Raw genomic sequence first — 20,201 nt, 5'->3', positions numbered from 1 at the left:
CAATGACAACTTTACTACAACGATCTGTTCTCAAACAAAAATACAACTACTAGGATATCAGTAATGAAAGCAAAAAAGCAGACAGAATACAGGGCTTTTTGATATTTTTGTAAGGGCTAACTAGAGCTGTTCACTCTCATAATCAAAGTGTGTGTCCATATTCAGGGATCCGAATGCATGTAAGCTACTATTCTGCTTAGACTTATCACAATAGGAAGAAAGCAAACACGTTTGAAGTCTTGAGTATGAAAGCCAATCAAGTCCATATGGAAATGAGTGATATTTCAGAACCAATGGCCTTATAACCCCCTCCTTAAACTCAGCTGAATGCCACAATGATCTATGATGAGACAAAGAGCAAATATCTTTAGGGCAATTATTTTAGAGATTCCTTCCAGCCACAACCTGCTTATATAAACAGCTAACTTAATTCCAATTCATCTAAAAAGACCTTTGGGTATGCCCTGTACGGCAGGCACTGATACTCCTCCTGGGCACTAGGAAATCAGCAAGCCTGAAATTCCCAGTGATGAATAAAAGTTGGTTCTTGAAGTCAAAGAGTTCATGACTAGAGGGAAATAAGTAAACAGTCACAGTATACTATGGATAAGACAGAAATGAACCTAACACACCAGGAGAGCTCATAGATGGGCCATTCAGTCTTGCTCTGGACACTTAAGGGGATGGAACGAGGTCAGGGAAGGATTCACAAAGATTACATCTGGTGTGAAGATTTTGTTACACCAAATGCTGTAAAAACTTTGAAGTAATATTCTTATCTTTTGTTATTCTTTAAAGTGTTATTGAAGTATAGTTGGTTTACAAAGTTGTGATAATTTATTTTTATTAAACAATGACCTGGATAGGGAAGAGGCAAAGGTACAAACCGTCTAATTACCAATAAAGAATATTATTTCCTGGAGTTCCTGTCGTGGCGCAGTGGTTAACGAATCCGACTAGGAACCATGAGGTTGGGGGTTCGGTCCCTGCCCTTGCTCAGTGGGTTAACGATCCGGCGTTGCCGTGAGCTGTGATGTAGTTTGCAGACGCAGCTCGGATCTCGCATTGCTGTGGCTCTGGTGTAGGCCAGTGGCTGTAGCTCCGATTGGACCGCTGGCCTGGGAACCTCCATATGCCGCGGGAGAGACCAAGAAATAGCAAAAAGTAAAAAAAAAAAAGAATATTATTTCCTTATAGATCAAAGGAACAGAAATCAATATTGTCAAAATGACATTACCAAAGGCAATCTACAGATTCAGTGTAATCCCTAAAAAATTACCAATGGCATTTTTCACAGAACTAGAACAAAAAAAAAATTTTTAATTTGTTGGAAACAGAAAAGATTTTGAATAGCCAAAGCATTCCTGAGAAAGAAAAACGGAGCTGGAATAATCAGGCTCCCTGACTTCAGACTATACCAAAAAGCTACAGTCATCAAAACAATATGGTACTGGCACAAAAACAGACATATAGATCAATGGAACACGATAGAAAGCCCAGAAATAAACCCACACACCTATGACAATTAATCTATGACAAAGGAGGCAAGAATATATGGTGGAGAAAAGACAGTCTCTTCAAAAGTGGTGCTTGGAAGACTGGACAGCTACATGTAAAAGAATGAAATTAGAACACATTCTAATATCCAAACAAAAGTAAACTCAAAATGGCTTAAAGACTTAAATGTAAGAGTGCATACTATAAAACTCTTAGAAGAAAACATAGGCAGAACTCGCTTTGACATAAACTGCAAATTCCTTCCAGCCACAACCTGCTTATATAAACAGCTTTTTGGATCTGTCTTCTAGAGTAATGGAAATAAAAACAAAAATAAACAAATGAGACCTAATTAAACTTAAAAAGCTTCAGCACAGCAAAGGAAACCATAAATAAAACAAAAAGACAACCCTCAAAATGGGAGAAAATATTTGCAAATGAAGTGATTGACAGAGGATCAATCTCTAAAATATACAAATAGCTCAATATCAAGAAAACAAACAACCCAATAAAAAAACTGCACAGACCTAAATAGACATTTCTCCAAAGAAGACAGACAGCCAAAAAGCACATGAAAAGAGGCTCAACATCACTAATTATTACAGAAATGCAAACTGAAATGACAATAATACCTCATACCAATCAGAATGGCCAACATCAAAAAGTCTATAAACAATAAATTCTGGACAGGATATGGAGAAAAGGGAACCCCCTATACTGTTGGTGGGAATGTAAATTGGTATAGCCACTACAGAGAACAGTATGGAGAGTCCTTAGAAAACTAAAAATAAACTACCATATGATCTAGCAATCCCAAACCTGGGCATATATCTGAAGAAAACTATAATTAAAAAAGATACACCTTTGTTCTCTGCAGCACTATTTACAACAGCCAGGACATGGAAGCAACTGAAATGTCCATCGAAAGAGGAATGGATAAAGATGTGGTACATATATATAATGGACTATTACTATTTAGCCACAAAAAAGAATGAAATAATACCATTTGCAGCAACATGGATGAACTTAAAGATTATCATACTAAGTGAAGGAAATCAGCCAGAGAAAGATAAATGTCATATGATATCACTTAAATGTAGAATCTAAAAAAATGATACAAATAGAGTTCCCATTGTGGCCTAGTATCCATGAGGATGTGGGTTCAATCCCTGGCCTTGCTCAGTGGGTTAAGGATCTGGTGTTGCCACAAAACTGCAGTGTAAGTCGCAGATGAGGCTTGGTTCCTGAGTTGCTATGGCTGTGGCGCAGGCCAGCAGCTGCACCTCCAATTCAACTCCTAGCCTGGGAACTTCCATATGCCACAGGTACGGCCCTAAAAAGCAAATACATACATACATACATACATACATAAAAATATGATACCTAAATCAACCTATTTACAAAATAGAAACAGGAGTTCCTTCTGTGGCGTGGTAGGTTAATGATTTGGCTTGCCTCTGGCTGCACCAGTTCAATCCCCAGCCTCACTCAGGGGGTTAAAGGATCTGACATTGCTGCAGCTGCAGCTTAGGTTGCAGCTGCAGCTCAGATTCAATCCCTGGCCCAGGAACTTCCATATGCCAAGGGTGCAGCCAAAAAAAAAGGCAAACAACAACAAACGAACAAAAAAACAACAGAAACAGACTCACAGACTTAGAAAACAAGCTTATGGTTACCAAAGGGGACAGGTAGGAGGAGGGATACACTAGGGGTTTGGGATTAACATATGCATGCTACTGTATATAAAATAACCAACAAGGTCCTACCGTACAGCACAGGGAAATCTACTCAACATTCTGTAATAGCCTATATGAGAACAGAATCTAAAAAACAGTGGATATTTGTATATGCATAGCTGAATCAGTTTGCTATACTGAAACTAATAAAACATTGTCCATCAACTATATAGCAATATAAAATAAAAATTAAATTGAAATAATAGAAAAGAACATGATTTCCTAACATCAGTGAAAAGAAAAAGTTAGCATATTCTCCAACTTAAAAGAGTTTACATCCCAAAGGTTTGTATAGTAGGTTGTTGCAGGGAAAACTGAGGTACATTTCTCCTTTACAAAATATTGGTAGATTCTCAGGGAAACATCATGCCCAAATCTATTTAGCCATAAGACATTGAAATGCTATTTGTGATGAAATTCAGCTAATAATAATGATGTGTTTCAGGTGATTAACAGAAAACCAAACTTGAAGTGATATTAATATATCTCATAGTATGGTTCTTATGGTTAAGGAAGAGTTGGTTTAATTAAAGAGATTGAGAATGATTAAATGAAACAAATCCATGTATTTATACTGGGCACTTTACAAGCATTATCTAAATTTAATCCTCACAACAACCTGGGATATATTTTCTTAGTAGGATAAAGATAGATGGCTACAAATACGGAATCACAGAAGAATATAAATAAGGTCCATATTCATTTTTGTATATTGTAAATAATCACAGTTTTTATGAGTATAGAATCTCATTTCTATACTCAACAAGTCTGGCTCTTCCTCCTAATTTACGTCCCTACTAAATTCAGGGTGCACATTTCTAAACTGTTGGAAAAAAATGTGATATGTCCTCTGTATCTAAGCATAATTCATTCACTGATCAAATGTTTATTGAGCTCCTGTGTGCTAACCACTCTGGGGCAAGTAAACAGACACAAAAGGAGTTTGCAATTAAATTAGTGAAGACTAAACAAAATAGATCACAAATTGTTAGAACAGATGTACATATAAGGCTCATACAAGGCTCCATCGACTGTAAGATGAAGCATAATTTTATGTACCACTAAAAAAAAAGAGCTACCAATTAAAGTATGACATAATACTTTATATCTTAGAATTTATTTTACATTTCTTGAAAGAGCTCTTTTATAAAAATTTATATTGACTCATCATATGTCACTTATGGGTATAAAAGAAAAGGGGGAAAAGAGAATAATAAATACTTCATACCAAAAATTCTAGTCTCTTCTGAATCACTCTAATACAGTCCTGTGTGCCTTACAAGAACACTGGTGATAGAGTGTTCCAAAACTAAACATCAATTCATATGCTTACTTTGCCATTATGTAGAGAGAGCCATCTTAGTTTTGACTCTCACTTTAGGAATATTGCTTAACTCATCTCATTGAATACCTACCCTGCCTCACAACCATTCAGTTCTCAGTGATTAAAAGACTGCTCCACTTTTGTCTCCAGGATTTTCTTCCAAGCTGCCAACACCTATTTTACAAGTTTTGATATTGGTCTTGGTGTTCATTCATGTATAGGAAATGAGAAGCAAGTCAGAACTTACCTGGCCAATAGCAATTATTAAGACACCATCATTTTAAATATGAAAAGAAATGTATCTTATACTTTATGAAATAAACAAGCTTCTCTTATATAGCTTTACTATTTAAATAATGATTCCACATATGTATCATCTTTTTCCTCAAAAACAACTCTGTAGGGCTACTATTACCCATATTTTAAGAAAATACACCAATTAAGTAGTATGTAGTAAAGCCAGAACAATTCCAGTTTGCTGATTTAAAACCTACATTCTTTCTACTACAAGACAGAAGAAGTATGGAGCTAACAGTACTGATATGGGGTTGGCAAACTATGGCAACTGTGGGGTTGGCCTAGGGGCTAATCCAGCCATCTGTTTTCCTGTGGCTCATGAGCTGCAAGTGGTCTTTACCTTTTTAAAGGCTGTGGATGTGGGGTAGGGTGGAGGGACAAAGAACAGAGTAGTGTTTAATGACATGAGAAAATTACATAAAATTCAAATTTCAGTGATCACAAAGAAAGTGTTGGAACTCAATCACATTCATTTACACATTGTCTATGATTGCTTTCACTGTACAACAGCGGAACTGAATATTGGCTATAAAAGCTATGGCCTGCAAAGCATAAAATACCTAACAGAAAATTTTTGCCAATCTCTGGTATAAGTGATAGGTGCTACAAAAGGACAGAAAATGGAAAGATAGTGCAGGTTGATCAGGAAAAGTTTCAGGATCTCATTTTAAATGAATGTCGTGTGCCACATGCCCGTTAAACCAAATTTTATAAGAACATTTTTTTTAACTGTGCTACTGTAGAAATCACAAAGAAATAAAAACAAAGGCCCCTGCACTCAGGGCCTTTAATTTTATTGAGGAAACTAAAAAAACAAAACAAAAACAAAAAAAACATGAAATACAAATTACTATTAACTATGGTAATCATTCATTTAAATTACTGTAGAAACTACCATAAATAACTGTGACATAACAATTAGAAAAACACAATACCAAGTCGTAACATGCACCAATTGGCAAGTGAGAAGAAATAACAAAAAGAGCTACAGATGATCAGAAGACAGAGCAAATGAGTGAGCTAGAATAGTCTGAAAGAGCTTCATGGATTTTCAAAGGATGGGAAGGACTTGAAAAAGTGATACTGGAAGGGGGTGCATTGCAAGCAAAACGAAATTGGCAATTGGTAAGTGCAAGAAACATTTAGAAAATTGACACTGCCTGGGACATGACTGTGGAGAGCTTTTAATGCTAGCTTTTATCAGTAGACTGCTTGCCCTCATCCCTATACCTATTAGAAACACCAGTGTGTAGATATAGCCTCACTGGAAAATTAGTCTTCTCTCTCAGAGAATAAAAGATAAACTGAACAAGGGCAGAAAAACCCAATCCTATAAAATGCAGCTAGTCTGAAAATAATTACTAACCGACATTTTCTCTTTTATAGTAACAGACCTGCTTTCAGGTTTGGGGATGAGAGAGGAAGAGATAAAATGTCCAATTCTTACAAAGTAAAACTAAGCAACTGGCATGAATTTTTCACATAAGAGACTAATTCCAAGGATGAGTTTCAACCATATAAGTATCTTATGTCTCAAATCAGGACAATGTATCTGTAAACATGCACAACACACTCTACCTAAATGCTGGTGTTGAAATAAAGTATAGATTCTATTATTTTAGGACGTGAAACAGCCTTCAGGAGTTCCCGTTGTGGCTCAGTGGTTAACGAATCAGACTAGCATCCATGAGGACACAGGTTCAACCCCTGGTCTCGCTCAGAGGGTTAAGGATCCAGCGTTGCTGTGAGCGATGGTGTAGGTCACAGATGCGGCTTGGATCCTGAGTTGCTATGGTGTAGGCTGGCGGCTACAGCTCTGATCGGACCACTAGCCTGGGAACTTCATATGCTGAAGGTGCAGCCCTAAAAAGACAAATCCCCTCCCACCAAAAAAACAAACCTCTGCTTTCAGAAGAAATGAAGTATAGCTTTGCTTATGTTACCATAATGGAACTGGTAAGGAAATAGAGTTGTCCCTATAGAATGAGACTAAATAGGTTTAGAATATGAGCTTCTCAGTGAACATGTAAGTAGCCAGCATGCTAGGCACCGGGAAAGTTAAGAGGCAGTTTCTACTCTTGAGAAGCTCACAGTTTTGTTTTGTTTGTTTGTTTGTTGGCCGTACCTACAGCATATGAAAAGCTCCCAGGCCAGGGATCAAATCTAAGCTGCACCTGCAACCTATGCCACAGCCAAACCCACACCACTGAAACAATGCCATATCCTTAACCCACTGTGCCACAGCGGGAACTCCAAGAGACTCACAGTATGGAGGAGTAGACACATTACCAATAATTATAAGCCAGAGAGATATGTATTATATATACAGAAGGCTATGGGGGCTAGAGGACATGCTCTTTTTGTTTTTCTTTTTAGAGCTATACCTGTGACATATGGAAGTTCCTGGGGCTAAGGGCTGCTGGCCTATGCCAGAGCCACAGCAATGCCAGATCCGAGCCGCATCTACAACCTATGCCACAGGTTGTGGCAACACCGGATCCTTAACCCACTGACTGAGACCAGGGATTGAACCCGCATCCTCATGGATACTAGTTGGGTTCTTAACCTGCTGAGCCACAATGGGAACTCCAAAAAAGTACATCTCAACTACTTAGGTGATGATGCCTACTAGGAGATAATAACTGAAACCAACAAAATTGTATGACTGCTATATAAGTGCTGAGGAAATAAGCAAGAGGAAGGGAGAAAAGGAGTGAGGGAAGAAAAATTTTCCTTTCCTACTTAGAAAGCAAAGAATAAGCAATGTAAGTTGTATGTTTTTAAGTGAATGTCTCAAATACATATAGACATAATAAAATTCAACATCTATTAGGCTGCTTAAGTCTGTTAGAATATTTATCACTAATGAGTCATGAGCAGCACAGTAGCAGCCCTAGTCACTGTTGTCATAAATTCTCCAGTTTAGGTGTCTTGTAGTAGAGACAAAATACTGCAGTTTAATTGCAGCCAGCTATTTAAACCAAGGCACCACTGCTTAAAAAAAAAAAAAAGTATCATTAGCAACACTGAAGAAAATGGAAAGAATGAAAAGAAGGCAACTAAATGGCTGTCTGGGGTCCTGGTGGTTTGGAGTGTCCATTACTATTGATAAGGGCATCTTATTAAAGCAGCAGACAGATTCTAAAAACCACATACTGGTTCAGGCTATTAGAGGTCATCTTACCAACTCTTACTTTACAGAAGAGAATAATTAGCTGTCTATTATGTAACAAACAGGGTTTTGAATTCTACAAGAAAAATATCCCCCTTTTAATAACAGAGAAATATAGGCTCAGAGACATAAGCTAACTCGCCCAGAGCCACCTTCCACAGCACTGGAGCTTGGATTTAAAGGCAAGCACGTCTGGAGGCAAAGTGTTCTTTCCACTGCACCACAACTGAGAGGCCCAGAAAGAGGAAAAATAACTTGGCCAAGCCACATGGCTTATCAGAGGCAGAGACAGGATTCCCACCTACACCTGGATCAAGTCCATGGCAAAGGATACACAGAGAGGCACAGTAAAAAAGGACTGACAGCCAACAACTTCTGCCTTTTGCTATGGTTTGGAGAGACTAGAATTTTCAACATAATCTCTTAGTCGATTTTCAAAATTTAGAGTTGACCCTTGAACAACTCAGGAGGTGGGGCAGGTGTGTGTGTTTGTGCGTGAGAGAGCTCCTCTGGTCAATCAAAACTCTGCTGGCCCTCTATGCAGTTGGCCTTCCCTATCCATGGGCCCTCCAATTTCAAGATTCCACATACATGAATTCAGCCAGTCACTGACTGCATGGTACAGCTCACCCTTCAACAGTACGGGTATGAACTGCATGGTCCACTTACACCTTTTTTTTTTTTTTGGCTTTTTAGGGCCGTGCCTGCAGCATATCGAAGTTCCTAGGCTAGGGGTCGAATTAGAGCTACAACTGCCAGACCACACCACAGCAACACAGGATCCGAGGCGCATCTGTGACCTACACCACAGCTAATGGCAACGCTAGATCCCCAACTCACTGAGGGAGGCCAGGGATCAAACCTACGTCCTCATGGATCAAACCTTTGTTTCTGCTGCACCACAACTGCAACTCCTAGGGATCTTTTTCAATAGTAAATACTACACAAGTTTCATAGTAAATGCTACACAACTGGAGGTTGGTTGAATCCACAAACTTTGAACCATGGTATAGGGAAGCCCAACTGTAAGTTACATGTGAATTCTCCACTGTTTCCGGGGAGGGGGGGGGTTGAAACCCCAATCCCTTGTTGTTCAAGGGTGAACTGCATTCACCACTGAAAAAAAAACATGTTTAAGCGGACCTGCTCAATTCAAACTTATTCAAAGGTCAAGTATGTTGGTAGCACCACTGTCAACACTGTATTTGAAGAACATCTAAGTGTGGCATGTAAGTGGACCACATTTTAAATAGTGCTATTAATTAAAACTTTCTTCTCTAAAAGAAACTATTTCCTAGCATGAAGGAAAAAAGTTTTTCCCAACTGACCAGAAGTATTTTCTCAAATCTGACATCAAGCTACATAATAAGAAAGGCTCATTAAGTTAAAAAAAAAAATTCCAATTACTCAATTTTGGAGCCACTAAAAAGAAATAGATTTGTTGGCAGCAGTTCAGCAACAGTGGAAAAATGGATATTTACTCAAAAGTGCTCAGGTCAAGGGGCTCAAACTTCGAATAAGGGGAAAAGAGAGATAATAAGGAAGAGAGAAAGAGAATTACCTCCTATACGTGTGCTGCAATGAAAACAGTAGGCAACTTGAAGTCAGATCAGTCTCCCTTCACTTGTTAATGTCAGGACGGGGAGCAGATGCTATTTACTCTGTGCTCCAGACATTCCCTTCCCACCTCCCACCACCCTCTATTCCCTAACAGAATTCCAAATTGTGTCACTAGCTAGTAGGAATCTTTTGTGATCTTTCCTCCAGTCCAAAGGAATGAATCAGAACTGGTCTAAACTAGTCATAGTAATCCCATTCCCTACTGCTGTGATCAATTTTAGGATGTACATGTGAACCAGTTCTGGACAAAGAGACTTAAAGGAAAACTGCTGGGGAGTTTCCCTTCCCAGGGGAAAAAAGGGGGTGGGGGGAACAAGCTTAGCTAGGAGAAGGCTTTTGCTCTGTTCCTTCCTTTTTATTTGGTAAAACAGAAAAAAGGTAAGATGCAAGTGGAGTTGCAGCAGCCATCCTAAAACCAACCATAAGGTGACATCAAGAGAAGGAAAAGCCAGCATTCCTTAGGATGGCGAAAGAAAGGATGCAAAGAGCCTGGGTCCTGACTGATACAGCTGAATAACTGGATCAACTCTGAACTTCCTATTAATAATAAGTATTGGAGTTCCTGACGTGGCGAAGCAGAAACAAATCTGACTAGGAACCATGAGGTTACAGGTTCGATCCCTGGCCTCACTCAGTGGGTTAAGGATCTGGCGTTGCCACGAGCTGTGTTGTAGGCCAGCAGCAACAGCTCTTTAGACCTCTAGCCTGGGAACCTCCATATGCTGCAGATGCGGCCCTAAAAAGACAAAAAATAATAATAGTAAGTATTATTTTTTAATAAATAATATTTTCATTTAAACCACAAACAGAAAATTAGATTATTTCACATTAATGTAATATTGCAAATATGAATTTGAAGAGTTTTGTAGGTTTAGTTGTGTTGAAATAGTAAATCTGTTGAGTTTTATAATTATATAAGAGTAAAATGGAATTTACTTTTTTTTTTGTCTTTTTGGGGCCACGCCCAAGGCATATGGAGTTTCCCAGGCTAGGGGTCGAATCGGAGCTGTAGCTGCTGGCCTGTGCCAGAGCCACAGCACTTGGGAACCAAGCAGCAACCTACATCACAGCTCACAGCAATGCCAAATCCTTAACCCACTGAGCAAGGCCAAGGATCAAACCTGTGTCCTAATGGATACTAGTCAGATTCATTTCCACTGAGCCATGATGGGAACGCCTGGAATTTACTCTTACACATAGGAATTTATCCTTAGTTTTATTTTTTACATATTTAAGTAACATCAAATAAGTAATATTTACATATTATAATGTAAAACATTAAATACAATTTACGTCAGTACTTGGGGTCTGAAATATTTTTCCTTCAAAAGGGATTCTTACAAGTTGAAAATTTTATTTCTTGGCATTCCCACTGTGGCACAATGAGATCTGTGGCATCTCTGAGCACCAGGATGCAGGTTCGACCCCTGGCCCAGCACAGTGAGTTAAAGGATCCAGTGTTGCTGCAGGTGCAGGTATAGGCTGCAACTATGGCTGGGATCTGATCCCTAGCTGGGAAACTCCACATGCTGTGGGGCTGCCAAAAAAAGAAAAACGTATTTCTTCAAGGAAGACTCAGCATCATAAAAATGTTTATTCCAAGTTAATTTACATGTTGAATATAATGCCAACAAAAATACTATGAGGCATTTAGACTAGATCAGAATTGATTAGAAAGTTTCTTTGTGAGAATAAACAAGTAAGAGGAGCCAGGAAAATCTTGGAAAAAAAAGGGGGGGATATGTCTACCAAGTATTAAAAGATATTAACAATTCTTCTCTCATTAAAAGTGTAGTAGGGGCACACAAATAGGCCAATGGAAAAGGAAAGAAAATTCATAAACAGACCCAAATCTACATAGAAATTTGGTGTATGATAAAGATGCTATTTTAACTAGTGAGGAAAAGTTAATTTTTATTGAGGTGAAATTCACATAATGGGAAAAGGACTTTTTAATAAATAGTTACAACAACTCAATAGCTTATGGATAAAGGATCTGTTCCTCACTTTGGTCCTCAAGAGAAATTTTAAATGTAGTTAAAAAAACAAAACATACACGTCCTAGAAAAAAATACGTATGTGAATTGCTTTTTAACCTGGGAAAAAGAAATGTCTTTCTATAATCCAAAATCCAGAAGCAGCGGATTTTGCTAGATAGATCTGGGCACATTAAAATTTACAAACAAATAAACAAAAAAATTAAATAAAATTTAAAAACAGAGCTTTGTACATGGCAAAAAATATCACAAGCCAAGTAAAAAGGCAACTTGGAAAAATATTTTTAACACTTATAAAGAAAAAATATCCGTAATACATAAAAAGTTTCAAAGACCACTTTGGAAAACAATTTGGCAGTTCCTTTAAAAAGTTAAACATAATTTACCATATGGCCCAGCAATTCCATTCTTAGGTATTTACCCAAGAGAAATGCAAACATATTTCCACACAGAGATTTGCATGTGAATGTTCAAATCAGCATTATTGATAACAGCAAAACACTGGAAACAAGTGTCCAGCAACTGATAAATGAGTAAATAAAAAATTGTAGTATATCTATAAGTGGACTATCATTCAGCAAAAAAAAAAAAAAAAAAGAGTGAAGTACTGATACATGCTACAACACAGATGAAACTTGAATCCATTACGCTAAGTGAAAGAAGCCAGTCACAAAAAACCACATCTTGAGTGATTTTATGTTATCTCCAGAATGGGCAAATCCATGGAGACAGAAAGTAGCCTGATGGCTGCCCAGGGGTGGGGGGAGGGGAAGTGACCGCTAACAGGTAAATAGTTTCCTTAGGGGATGATGAAACTGTTCTGGAATTGGGGCTCATGATTGTACAACTTCAAATACATTAAAAATTACTGAACCAGGAGCGCCCTTCAGGGCACAGTGGAAAGGAATCCAACTAAGAACCATGAGGTTGTGGGTTCAATCCCTGACCTCGCTCAGTGGGTTAAGGATCTGGTGTTGCTGTGGCTGTGGTGTAGGCCGGTAGCTACAGTTCTGACTGGACCCCTAGCCTGGGAACCTCCATATGCCAAGGGTACAGCCCTAAAAAGCAAAAAAAAAAAAAAAAAAAAAAAATCACTCAGCTGTATACTCTAAAAGGGTGAATTCTATGACATGCGAATTGTAACTTAATTTTTTGAAAGTGATAATGAACATAAACAGAAACACTAAGACTTAAATCTTTTAGTAACTCAATATGTGACCTTGAGCAAATCACTCCACTTTGCCCTTTATTTCTCCATCTGTGTGAAAAGCTCCTTAAAGTCTTCCTGGAAGGCCTGATATCCATAATAAACTTAGGAAGTTGAATGAAAAACTATCTGATCAGATATGAATAAATAACAGCTTGAGGAGAAAAAGCTGACATTATAAGATATTGAAAGGAGCACTTCTACTTCATAAAGAATGAGCCTTTCTCATAGTTCGCAACATAAATAATTTACTAGTCATCATTCCTTAAAAGATTATGTGTCAGGAAGCATAACTACTTTTCACATATTATCTCATTCTCACAGCACTCTAAGGTAAGCAGAAGTATCCCAGTTTTAGAGAAAAGAAACGGACTATGAGAGGTTAAATGACTTAGATACTTAAGCTAGCCTTCGAACTCCAATCTTTATCACTTCAAACACCAATCTCTCTGCACCAAGGCATAACAGGAGCAACAATGGCCTACAGATCTAAAGTCTGGGTTTCTGAAGCCTTGTTTCTGCCAATTAATGATTCTGGGATCTGAGGCAAGTGAATGAACATTTGATTTCTCTCGTTAAGAGAAAATATTAAATCTTGCCCTAACTTACAGAATAACACAAAAAGGCACTAATACATACATATCAGTTAAAGTACTTTTAAAATGTAGGAGATAATTATAGAAACAAAATACAATTGAGGAACCAAAAATATGTTGAAAAATGAATGGTTTTAATAACCTGTAATCTCCCTAATGGTAATGCAATGTACTGAAGCAGTGATTTTCAAAACATCCTCCAGCACAGCAAGTATTACAGACTGAATATTCGTGTGTCCCCCCCCAAATTCACATTAAATCCTAACCTCCAGTGTGATGGTATTTGAAAGTGGAGCCTTTGGCAGGTGATGAGGTCATGAGGGTGTAGCCCTCACAAATGGGACAGTGCCTTTATAAGAGAGCTACCTTCCCCCTTCTGCTGTGTAAGGACACAGCAAGGAGACTGCCATCTGTAAACCAAGAAGGTCCTCACCAGACACAGAATCTGCTGGTACCTTGATCTTGGACTTCTCAGACTCCAGAACTCTGAGGAAAAAAACATGGTATTTTTGTTACGGCAATCCTAACAGACAAATACTGGCTGCAGGTAGGGCTCTAAAATCAGAGTAGCTCCAAAAGCTTTAATTAAAAAGCTCAAAACAATTGTTTTAGGCATCACCTACCGGCATCTATCAAGGAACAACAAAACCACGACTCAGTTCTTATCCAAGAGTGTTCTGAAAAGAGAATGGATTCTAGGGACTAAACCTAGATTGGATCCTGGTTCCATCACATACTACTGGGTGACATGTAATCTCCAAGTCTGAGTTTCTTTCTTTTTTTTTGTCTTTTTTTTTTTTTGTCTTTCTGCTATTTCTTTGGGCCGCTCCCGCTGCATATGGAGGTTCCCAGGCTAGGGGTCGAATTGGAGCCGTAGCCACCGGCCAACGCCAGAGCCACAGCAACTCGGGATCCGAGCCGCGTCTGCAACCTACACCACAGCTCACGGCAAAGCCGGATCATTAACCCACTGAGCAAGGGCAGGGACCGAACCCGCAACCTCATGGTTGCTAGTCGGATTCGTTAACCACTGCGCCACGACGGGAACTCCCTGAATTTCTTTACTTACAAATGCAGGGCAATAACTACCTTGCAAAATTGTGGGCTGATTAAATAAAATAACATACATAAAGCTACTACCACAATGCCTAGCACATGGTACTAACCATGTATCCATCAATACTCTGGAATTATTAAATTGAATTGGAAAAATTAAATTAATGGAAACTCAAGGAAAAAAACTCAGGAGTTCCCGTCATGGCTCAGTGGATAACGAATCCGACTAGGAACCAAGAAGTTGCGGGTTGGATCCTTGGCCTTGCTCAGTGGGTTAATGATCCGGCGTTACAGTAAGCTGTGGTGTAGGTCGAAGACACGGCTCAGATCCCGTGTTGCTGTGGCTCTGGTATAGGCCAGCAGCTACCGCTCCAACTGGACCCCTAGCCTGGGAACTTCCATGTGCAGCGGGAAGCGGCCCCAGAAATGGCAAAAAGACAAACAAAAAACCCCCTCAAAACCATCCTGAATATGCAAACATATCAAAATAAGGTTTATGAAACTGAAGGCAAGAGATTATGAAAAACAGTTGAAAGAATAAGTCATATAAGAAGCTGTCAAAGGAAGAGGTCCAACCTGAGAACAAGAGACAGACTGGGGAGGGGAGAAGATGGGAAGATTTAGGGGAAAAAAAAAAAAGGCAAGTGAGCAGAAGTTAGAAATAAAGAAGGATGATTTGAAATTGGTGGAAATGAGACTTCCGAAAAGACTGAGGAAAGGGGGGCACTGAATCCTAGAGTATTTGTGAAGGAATAAGATACACAACTCAAATTTAAGTATTGTCAATGATAACAACTCTGAATCCAAAACACACAATGAGTCTCAGAGTCAAGTCCTAGCCCCAAATCCTAGTCCTTAGTGGCTCTACTGCTAAGCTTCTAGGGTGCCATAGTGTGAGGAAGATTTGAGTTTCTGGTTTTTCATTTATCAAAAGAAAATACCTGCCTCTTAGTTCACCTTACAGCATAGAGAATTCTCCAAGTCTGTTTCCCCAAATATACAGTGAAGTGGTAAGATCACCTCAAAGCTCTCTTCGACCTTTATGATTCTAGTGGGGAGAGTCTATATTATCACTGACATGAGACTTACATGAGGCATGCCTATGTTCCAAGAAAGAAGAAAATAAAAATCCAGGAAAATAAACTACTTGAAGACCACATAAAATTCACCAACATATGCTCTTCTCTTCACCATACTATAAAGAAGCATTTTTCTAAAGAACTTTACATTCCAGGATAAGCAATTAACCTAAATTAAAAAGACCAAAGCATCTATTTAATCAGCTGAAGTTACTAATAATCTTCTAATCGGTAGATGGTTTTTTCTCTTAGTATTTTATTTTCTCTTCTTCAGTTCATCTTCAGAGAACTTGTTTTGACAAAATGAGAAGCTAAACTCTAATTAAACTTATCTGAAGCATGCATAGTTATTTAAAAACTAACATTTTTATGTACTTTTAGTGAAGAGTGATGGAATACTGAAAGATCAAAGTTTAGTTTAAGACAGCAACCAAGATACATATCAACAATAAATGTTACATTAATTTTACTCTCCAGGTTAATTTTTCCCAAATAATCTGTTATAGATCAACTTCCAGGTCCTCCATGTTACAGTTCTACCTTACTGTCTATCAAAGCTAAAACAATCTTCATTTTATCTTACATGTAGCCTTCCATCACCTCTTTGTACTGTGCATCCTTGGACCTATCTTCTCCGTGAAAATTTTCTCGGTTTTCTACTGTGTCTCATAGGTCTCTACCTCAAAGTTTCCTGGTTTTTCCAACCATTCTAACCACCCCTCTACCTATTTTAATCTATAGGACTCTCCTTTCTCTTTGTTTCTAGGACCTGCTTTCACAGCATTACCTATCTTACCTTCATCTCCTTTTTGATCATTTTTTGTACATAATATCTCTTCAGAATCTAAGGTTTTTCTTCTCTAGTCCTGATTCCAAAAATAGCTACCAACCTATCTTTAGAATCCCAAACACATACACTTGACTACCTCAGACCTAAGTATTTTTCCTACCCCTTTTTTCTTTACAGTCACTAGTCTCCAGAATCCTGATTCTACAAATACTCCGCAAAACCAACTCCCTGTTCAATTACCTCTGTTTCAAATAACTACCTCTCCCATGTTCAACACGTTATACTCTCTCTTCTACACCTTCATACCCCCGAACCTGGCACAAGCCATTCAATAACCTAAAACTCCCAAAGCCAATACAGCTCCTCCCATCCCAGTAAAGGAAGGTTTCCCCTAAAACACTTTAAGTGGCTACACTCCATACTCTGTTAATTGAATCTTATCAGACCCAAACATAGCTTCCATCAGATGTATTAGCCCAGAAAAAATCAATTGCCCAAATCGTCCTCTTTATGCTTCCTGGACTTAGCTCTGCAGCACTCCGTTCACTGAACCCTGTTCCTAGTCATTTCTCCGTCTGTGGAGCCCCTGGTCAGCCCCTAAGGCCCTCAGCCCTCCTCCCCTTATTTCCGCCCGCACATCTCACCCCAACAGTCTTCTGGACTATGTTCTCCACCTTTCCTCTGGCCTCTTCTCCACCCTTGCGCGGTACCCCTTAAGAGACCTAATCTCCAAGTCGCCCTCTCACTCCCTGAATCTGCCTCTTACACCTCTAGGAACTCTCTCTAGAACCTTCTGCTCCCTGTTTCTCTTGTCTGCTCCAACCTTGCCTCAGGTGTTCTCGCTTTCCGTCGGCTTTTTCTAACACCTAGTGTTCACAGTCTTCTTACGCCTCCCAAATATTTCCCTGGTTCTTCTAATTCCCCTCAACTTTTCTCTGTCATTTCCCATTTCTCTCAGCCCTCCCTGGCAGACTTCCCTCCACCTCTGTCACCGCTCATCTCCCTTTTCTCAAACCTCCTCCACCCCTTCTTCTGGGGGTGCCTCATTACCTCTCTTACACGATCCTCTCAGCCTCTTCAATCTTTGCCTCATTCCCCTCCCTCCAATACTATTTGTCCTCCAATTCCATTGACTTGGCGCCTCCCATAGTCCCCAGATCCACCTCCTACTTCATCTAAACGTCTCCAGGCCGCCGCCAACATCTTCTCCCCTCCTGAGCCCTCCTGGTCGTGCCGCCCTAAACGCCCAGAGACACCATTCTCCAATGGCCGGGGCCTGGCCTCTAGGGAGAAGGGGTATGGGTCACGTACCCCATTCGCATCTTGGCTCCGCTCTGACTGCCCCCGCTGCCGGGTAGAGGCGGGCGAGAGGGCAGACGGCCGAGGTGCATGCTCTTCTCGAGGGCCGACATGAAGGGGAGGCCGCAGGTAGCCGAACTGTAGCCGAAGCTCCGTCCCACGCTAAGAGCGGCCCAACCGGTCACAGCTCGCTCCCCTAGCGACGCCCTGTAGCCTTTGGACAGCACCCAGCTACCGGCAGCACCGCCCACCGGCTCCGTAGACTCCACCCCCTCGCCTTGCGCTTCCACCGGAAGTGCGCAACAGCACTTCACAAAGGGAGCTGGGTAACGGAGTCTCGGACCCCTCAGACCCCAAGCGGAGAACTTGACGATCCCAGACGGAAAGAGAAGTGCTCCTGAAAGCAATGCACCCTGGGCAATGGAGTCCTCAAAGGGAGTATCCCTTTGCGCGTGCGCAGCTGGAGGAGACAGTCTCCAACCTCGCGGAGGTAGTGTAGCAAAGCATTCTGGGTGTTGTAGTCTCCTGGCCTGAAGGGGTATTGCCGCCTTTCTTTCTCATGGCTTCCCGGGGACTGTTAGAGAAAGAGTCGCTTCTTCCTGCCTCCCAGGCTGCCCAGCGGCGCCAGTTGCTGGGGAACGCAAGCGCGGTGGGAAGGGATGGCGGGAGGTTACGGCTTGGGTGCTGTGGCCGGATTTGAGTTGATGAAGAGGAGCGCGGGCTCGCCATGAAACAACGGAAAGCCCAGGGGCCTGGGGCCGGCCGCAGCCGCGGGAAGAGAGGTAACGAAAGGTTGAGGGCAGAGTGGTAGGGCGGAGTTAGGGGAGCAGGGTGCCAGAAGTTCTAGGCAGACTCCCCGCCACCCCCACCCCTCCCATACGCACAGCCGCCTGTTTTTTAAAAAAGGGATGGAGAAGGGAGAATAACCAGGGAATCAGAAGATTGAAAAGACAGGGCGTTTGGCTCTCCTGCGAATGGAAAGGAAATAGTGGCCGAAGTAGGGGGCAAAAATGAGTAAATGAAGTGAGGATTAAAAGGGGACGCTTCTAGAGGAAGGGAACCAAAAAAAATTGTAGGAATGTTTTGCTTTTTACTTTTTAAAAATTGAGATTATAATTGACATATAACATTGTTCGTTTCAGCTGTACAATATAACGATTTGTACATATTTCGAAATGAGTTCGTGTCTAGGTAGCATACATCACCAGACATAGTTACAAATATTTTTTTCCTTGTGAGGAGAACTTTTAAAATCTACCCTTTAGCAACTTTCAAATAGACAATACACTATAATTAACTGTAGTCACTGTGCTGTACTTAAATCCCCATGATTTAGGAGTGTTTTTGATAAAGTCAGACGTGGGTTGGGGATGGGGGTGGGGAGGGTGTAGTTTTGCAGGCCACACAGGACTGGAAAAAAAATAAGTTGTAGAGGAGAGTATATCAGTGATCCTAATGGGCAGGGATCATGTTTAATACGTTGCCGAATCCCCAAGAACTAGCACAAAGCTGGACTCAGTAAATGTTAGTTGAATGACTGAAGGCGAGACGATCATAAAGCATCCAGGGCTACAGCTGGGAGTAGGGAAAGGATAGTTGTGAAGGAAAGAGGAAGAAAAGCTGGGGAGTGGTGGGGGTTGCCGGGGTTGTGAGGGCATGAAGTTCTCTGAAGGATTTAAGATGAAAGAGTGTGTAGCAAGAGAACCTTACCAGGTTAGCATGCTCAAGGAGAAGCAAGCTCACCAAGAGACCAGGAAAGTGTTAGCTGCAGCAAGAACAGTCACCCTGGGAACCCAGGACAGATCAGGAAACGAAACTGAATCTCTACAGGGCTGCTTCAAAAAACATATAAAAAAACCAAAACAAAAAATCCTGGGTGAGTCTGCCTATTTATATTATAGGCAAAGCGGTATTAGGACTCGTGATAGTGCATTAGGCCATTAGGTTAAGAATGAAAGCTGAAGTTTGGGGATGAATCTTATCCACACTGTGTAACAATAACTCAGTTTTGAGGCAATGCCTTTCCTTCTAGGAATGATGGGAGGATATGAAACAGAAGCATGGAACTGTGCAGTGCTCGTGCTCCCTGTGTCAAACCAGTCAAGCATATTTGGTTGCTAGGAGGAAAATCAAAATAGAAATAACATAAGAATGTCCTTCTCACTATATACCGTATGCATATACAGTAATGCTCATGTGCATACCTGTGTATAATTTTTATACTGAAACTAGCTATATGGTGAGTCTTTTCTTTACTAAAGAAAGCAGAGAGGGTGTTGGCTTTAGAAATCCAAAGAATTGCTAACATAAATTCCTTATCTGATGCTTTCCAATATATTTTCTTCTGGGGAGGCATGACCACTCCCCAGAAAAAAAAGGAATAGAAAGGTGTGTGTAATATAAGAATGAGTTCTTTTTTCCTTTTTTTATGGCCACACCTGCAGCACATGTGAGTTCCCAGGTGAGGGGTCAAATTAGAGCTGCAGCTGCCGGCCTCCTCCATAGCCACAGCAATACGAGCTGCATCTGTG

General features: G+C 40.4%; 2 protein-coding genes across 4 annotated transcripts in view; one reads left to right on the top strand and one right to left on the bottom strand.

Moving 5' to 3' along the window:
- The window catches only part of PPME1 (protein phosphatase methylesterase 1), a 96,306-nt gene extending 78,277 nt beyond the window's left edge, over positions 1–18,029 (bottom strand). Inside the window, exon 1 of the mRNA XM_047752637.1 lies at positions 17,683–18,029. Within this exon, the coding sequence (XP_047608593.1) occupies positions 17,683–17,783 (101 nt within the window). The 5' untranslated portion in view covers positions 17,784–18,029. The remainder of the gene's footprint in view (positions 1–17,682) is intronic.
- A 161-nt stretch (positions 18,030–18,190) lies between these two features.
- C2CD3 (C2 domain containing 3 centriole elongation regulator) overlaps positions 18,191–20,201 on the top strand; it is a 122,955-nt gene continuing 120,944 nt past the window's right edge. For 2 of the 3 annotated variants that reach the window (XR_007130990.1, XR_007130989.1), the window contains exon 1: positions 18,200–18,452. Coding sequence is in view for 1 of the 3 variants with exons in the window: in XM_047754141.1 (XP_047610097.1) it covers positions 18,398–18,452 (55 nt within the window). In the remaining 2 variants the exon portion in view is untranslated. Of the gene's footprint in view, positions 18,453–20,201 lie in introns of all 3 variants that reach the window. The other variant, XM_047754141.1, reaches the window with a different exon arrangement.

The sequence above is a fragment of the Phacochoerus africanus genome, chromosome 11, assembly GCF_016906955.1.
Source record: "Phacochoerus africanus isolate WHEZ1 chromosome 11, ROS_Pafr_v1, whole genome shotgun sequence".
Classification (NCBI taxonomy): Eukaryota; Metazoa; Chordata; class Mammalia; order Artiodactyla; family Suidae; genus Phacochoerus; species Phacochoerus africanus.
The sequence above is the reverse complement of the archived record's forward strand: the minus strand, read 5'-3'. Positions and strand labels throughout refer to the sequence as shown.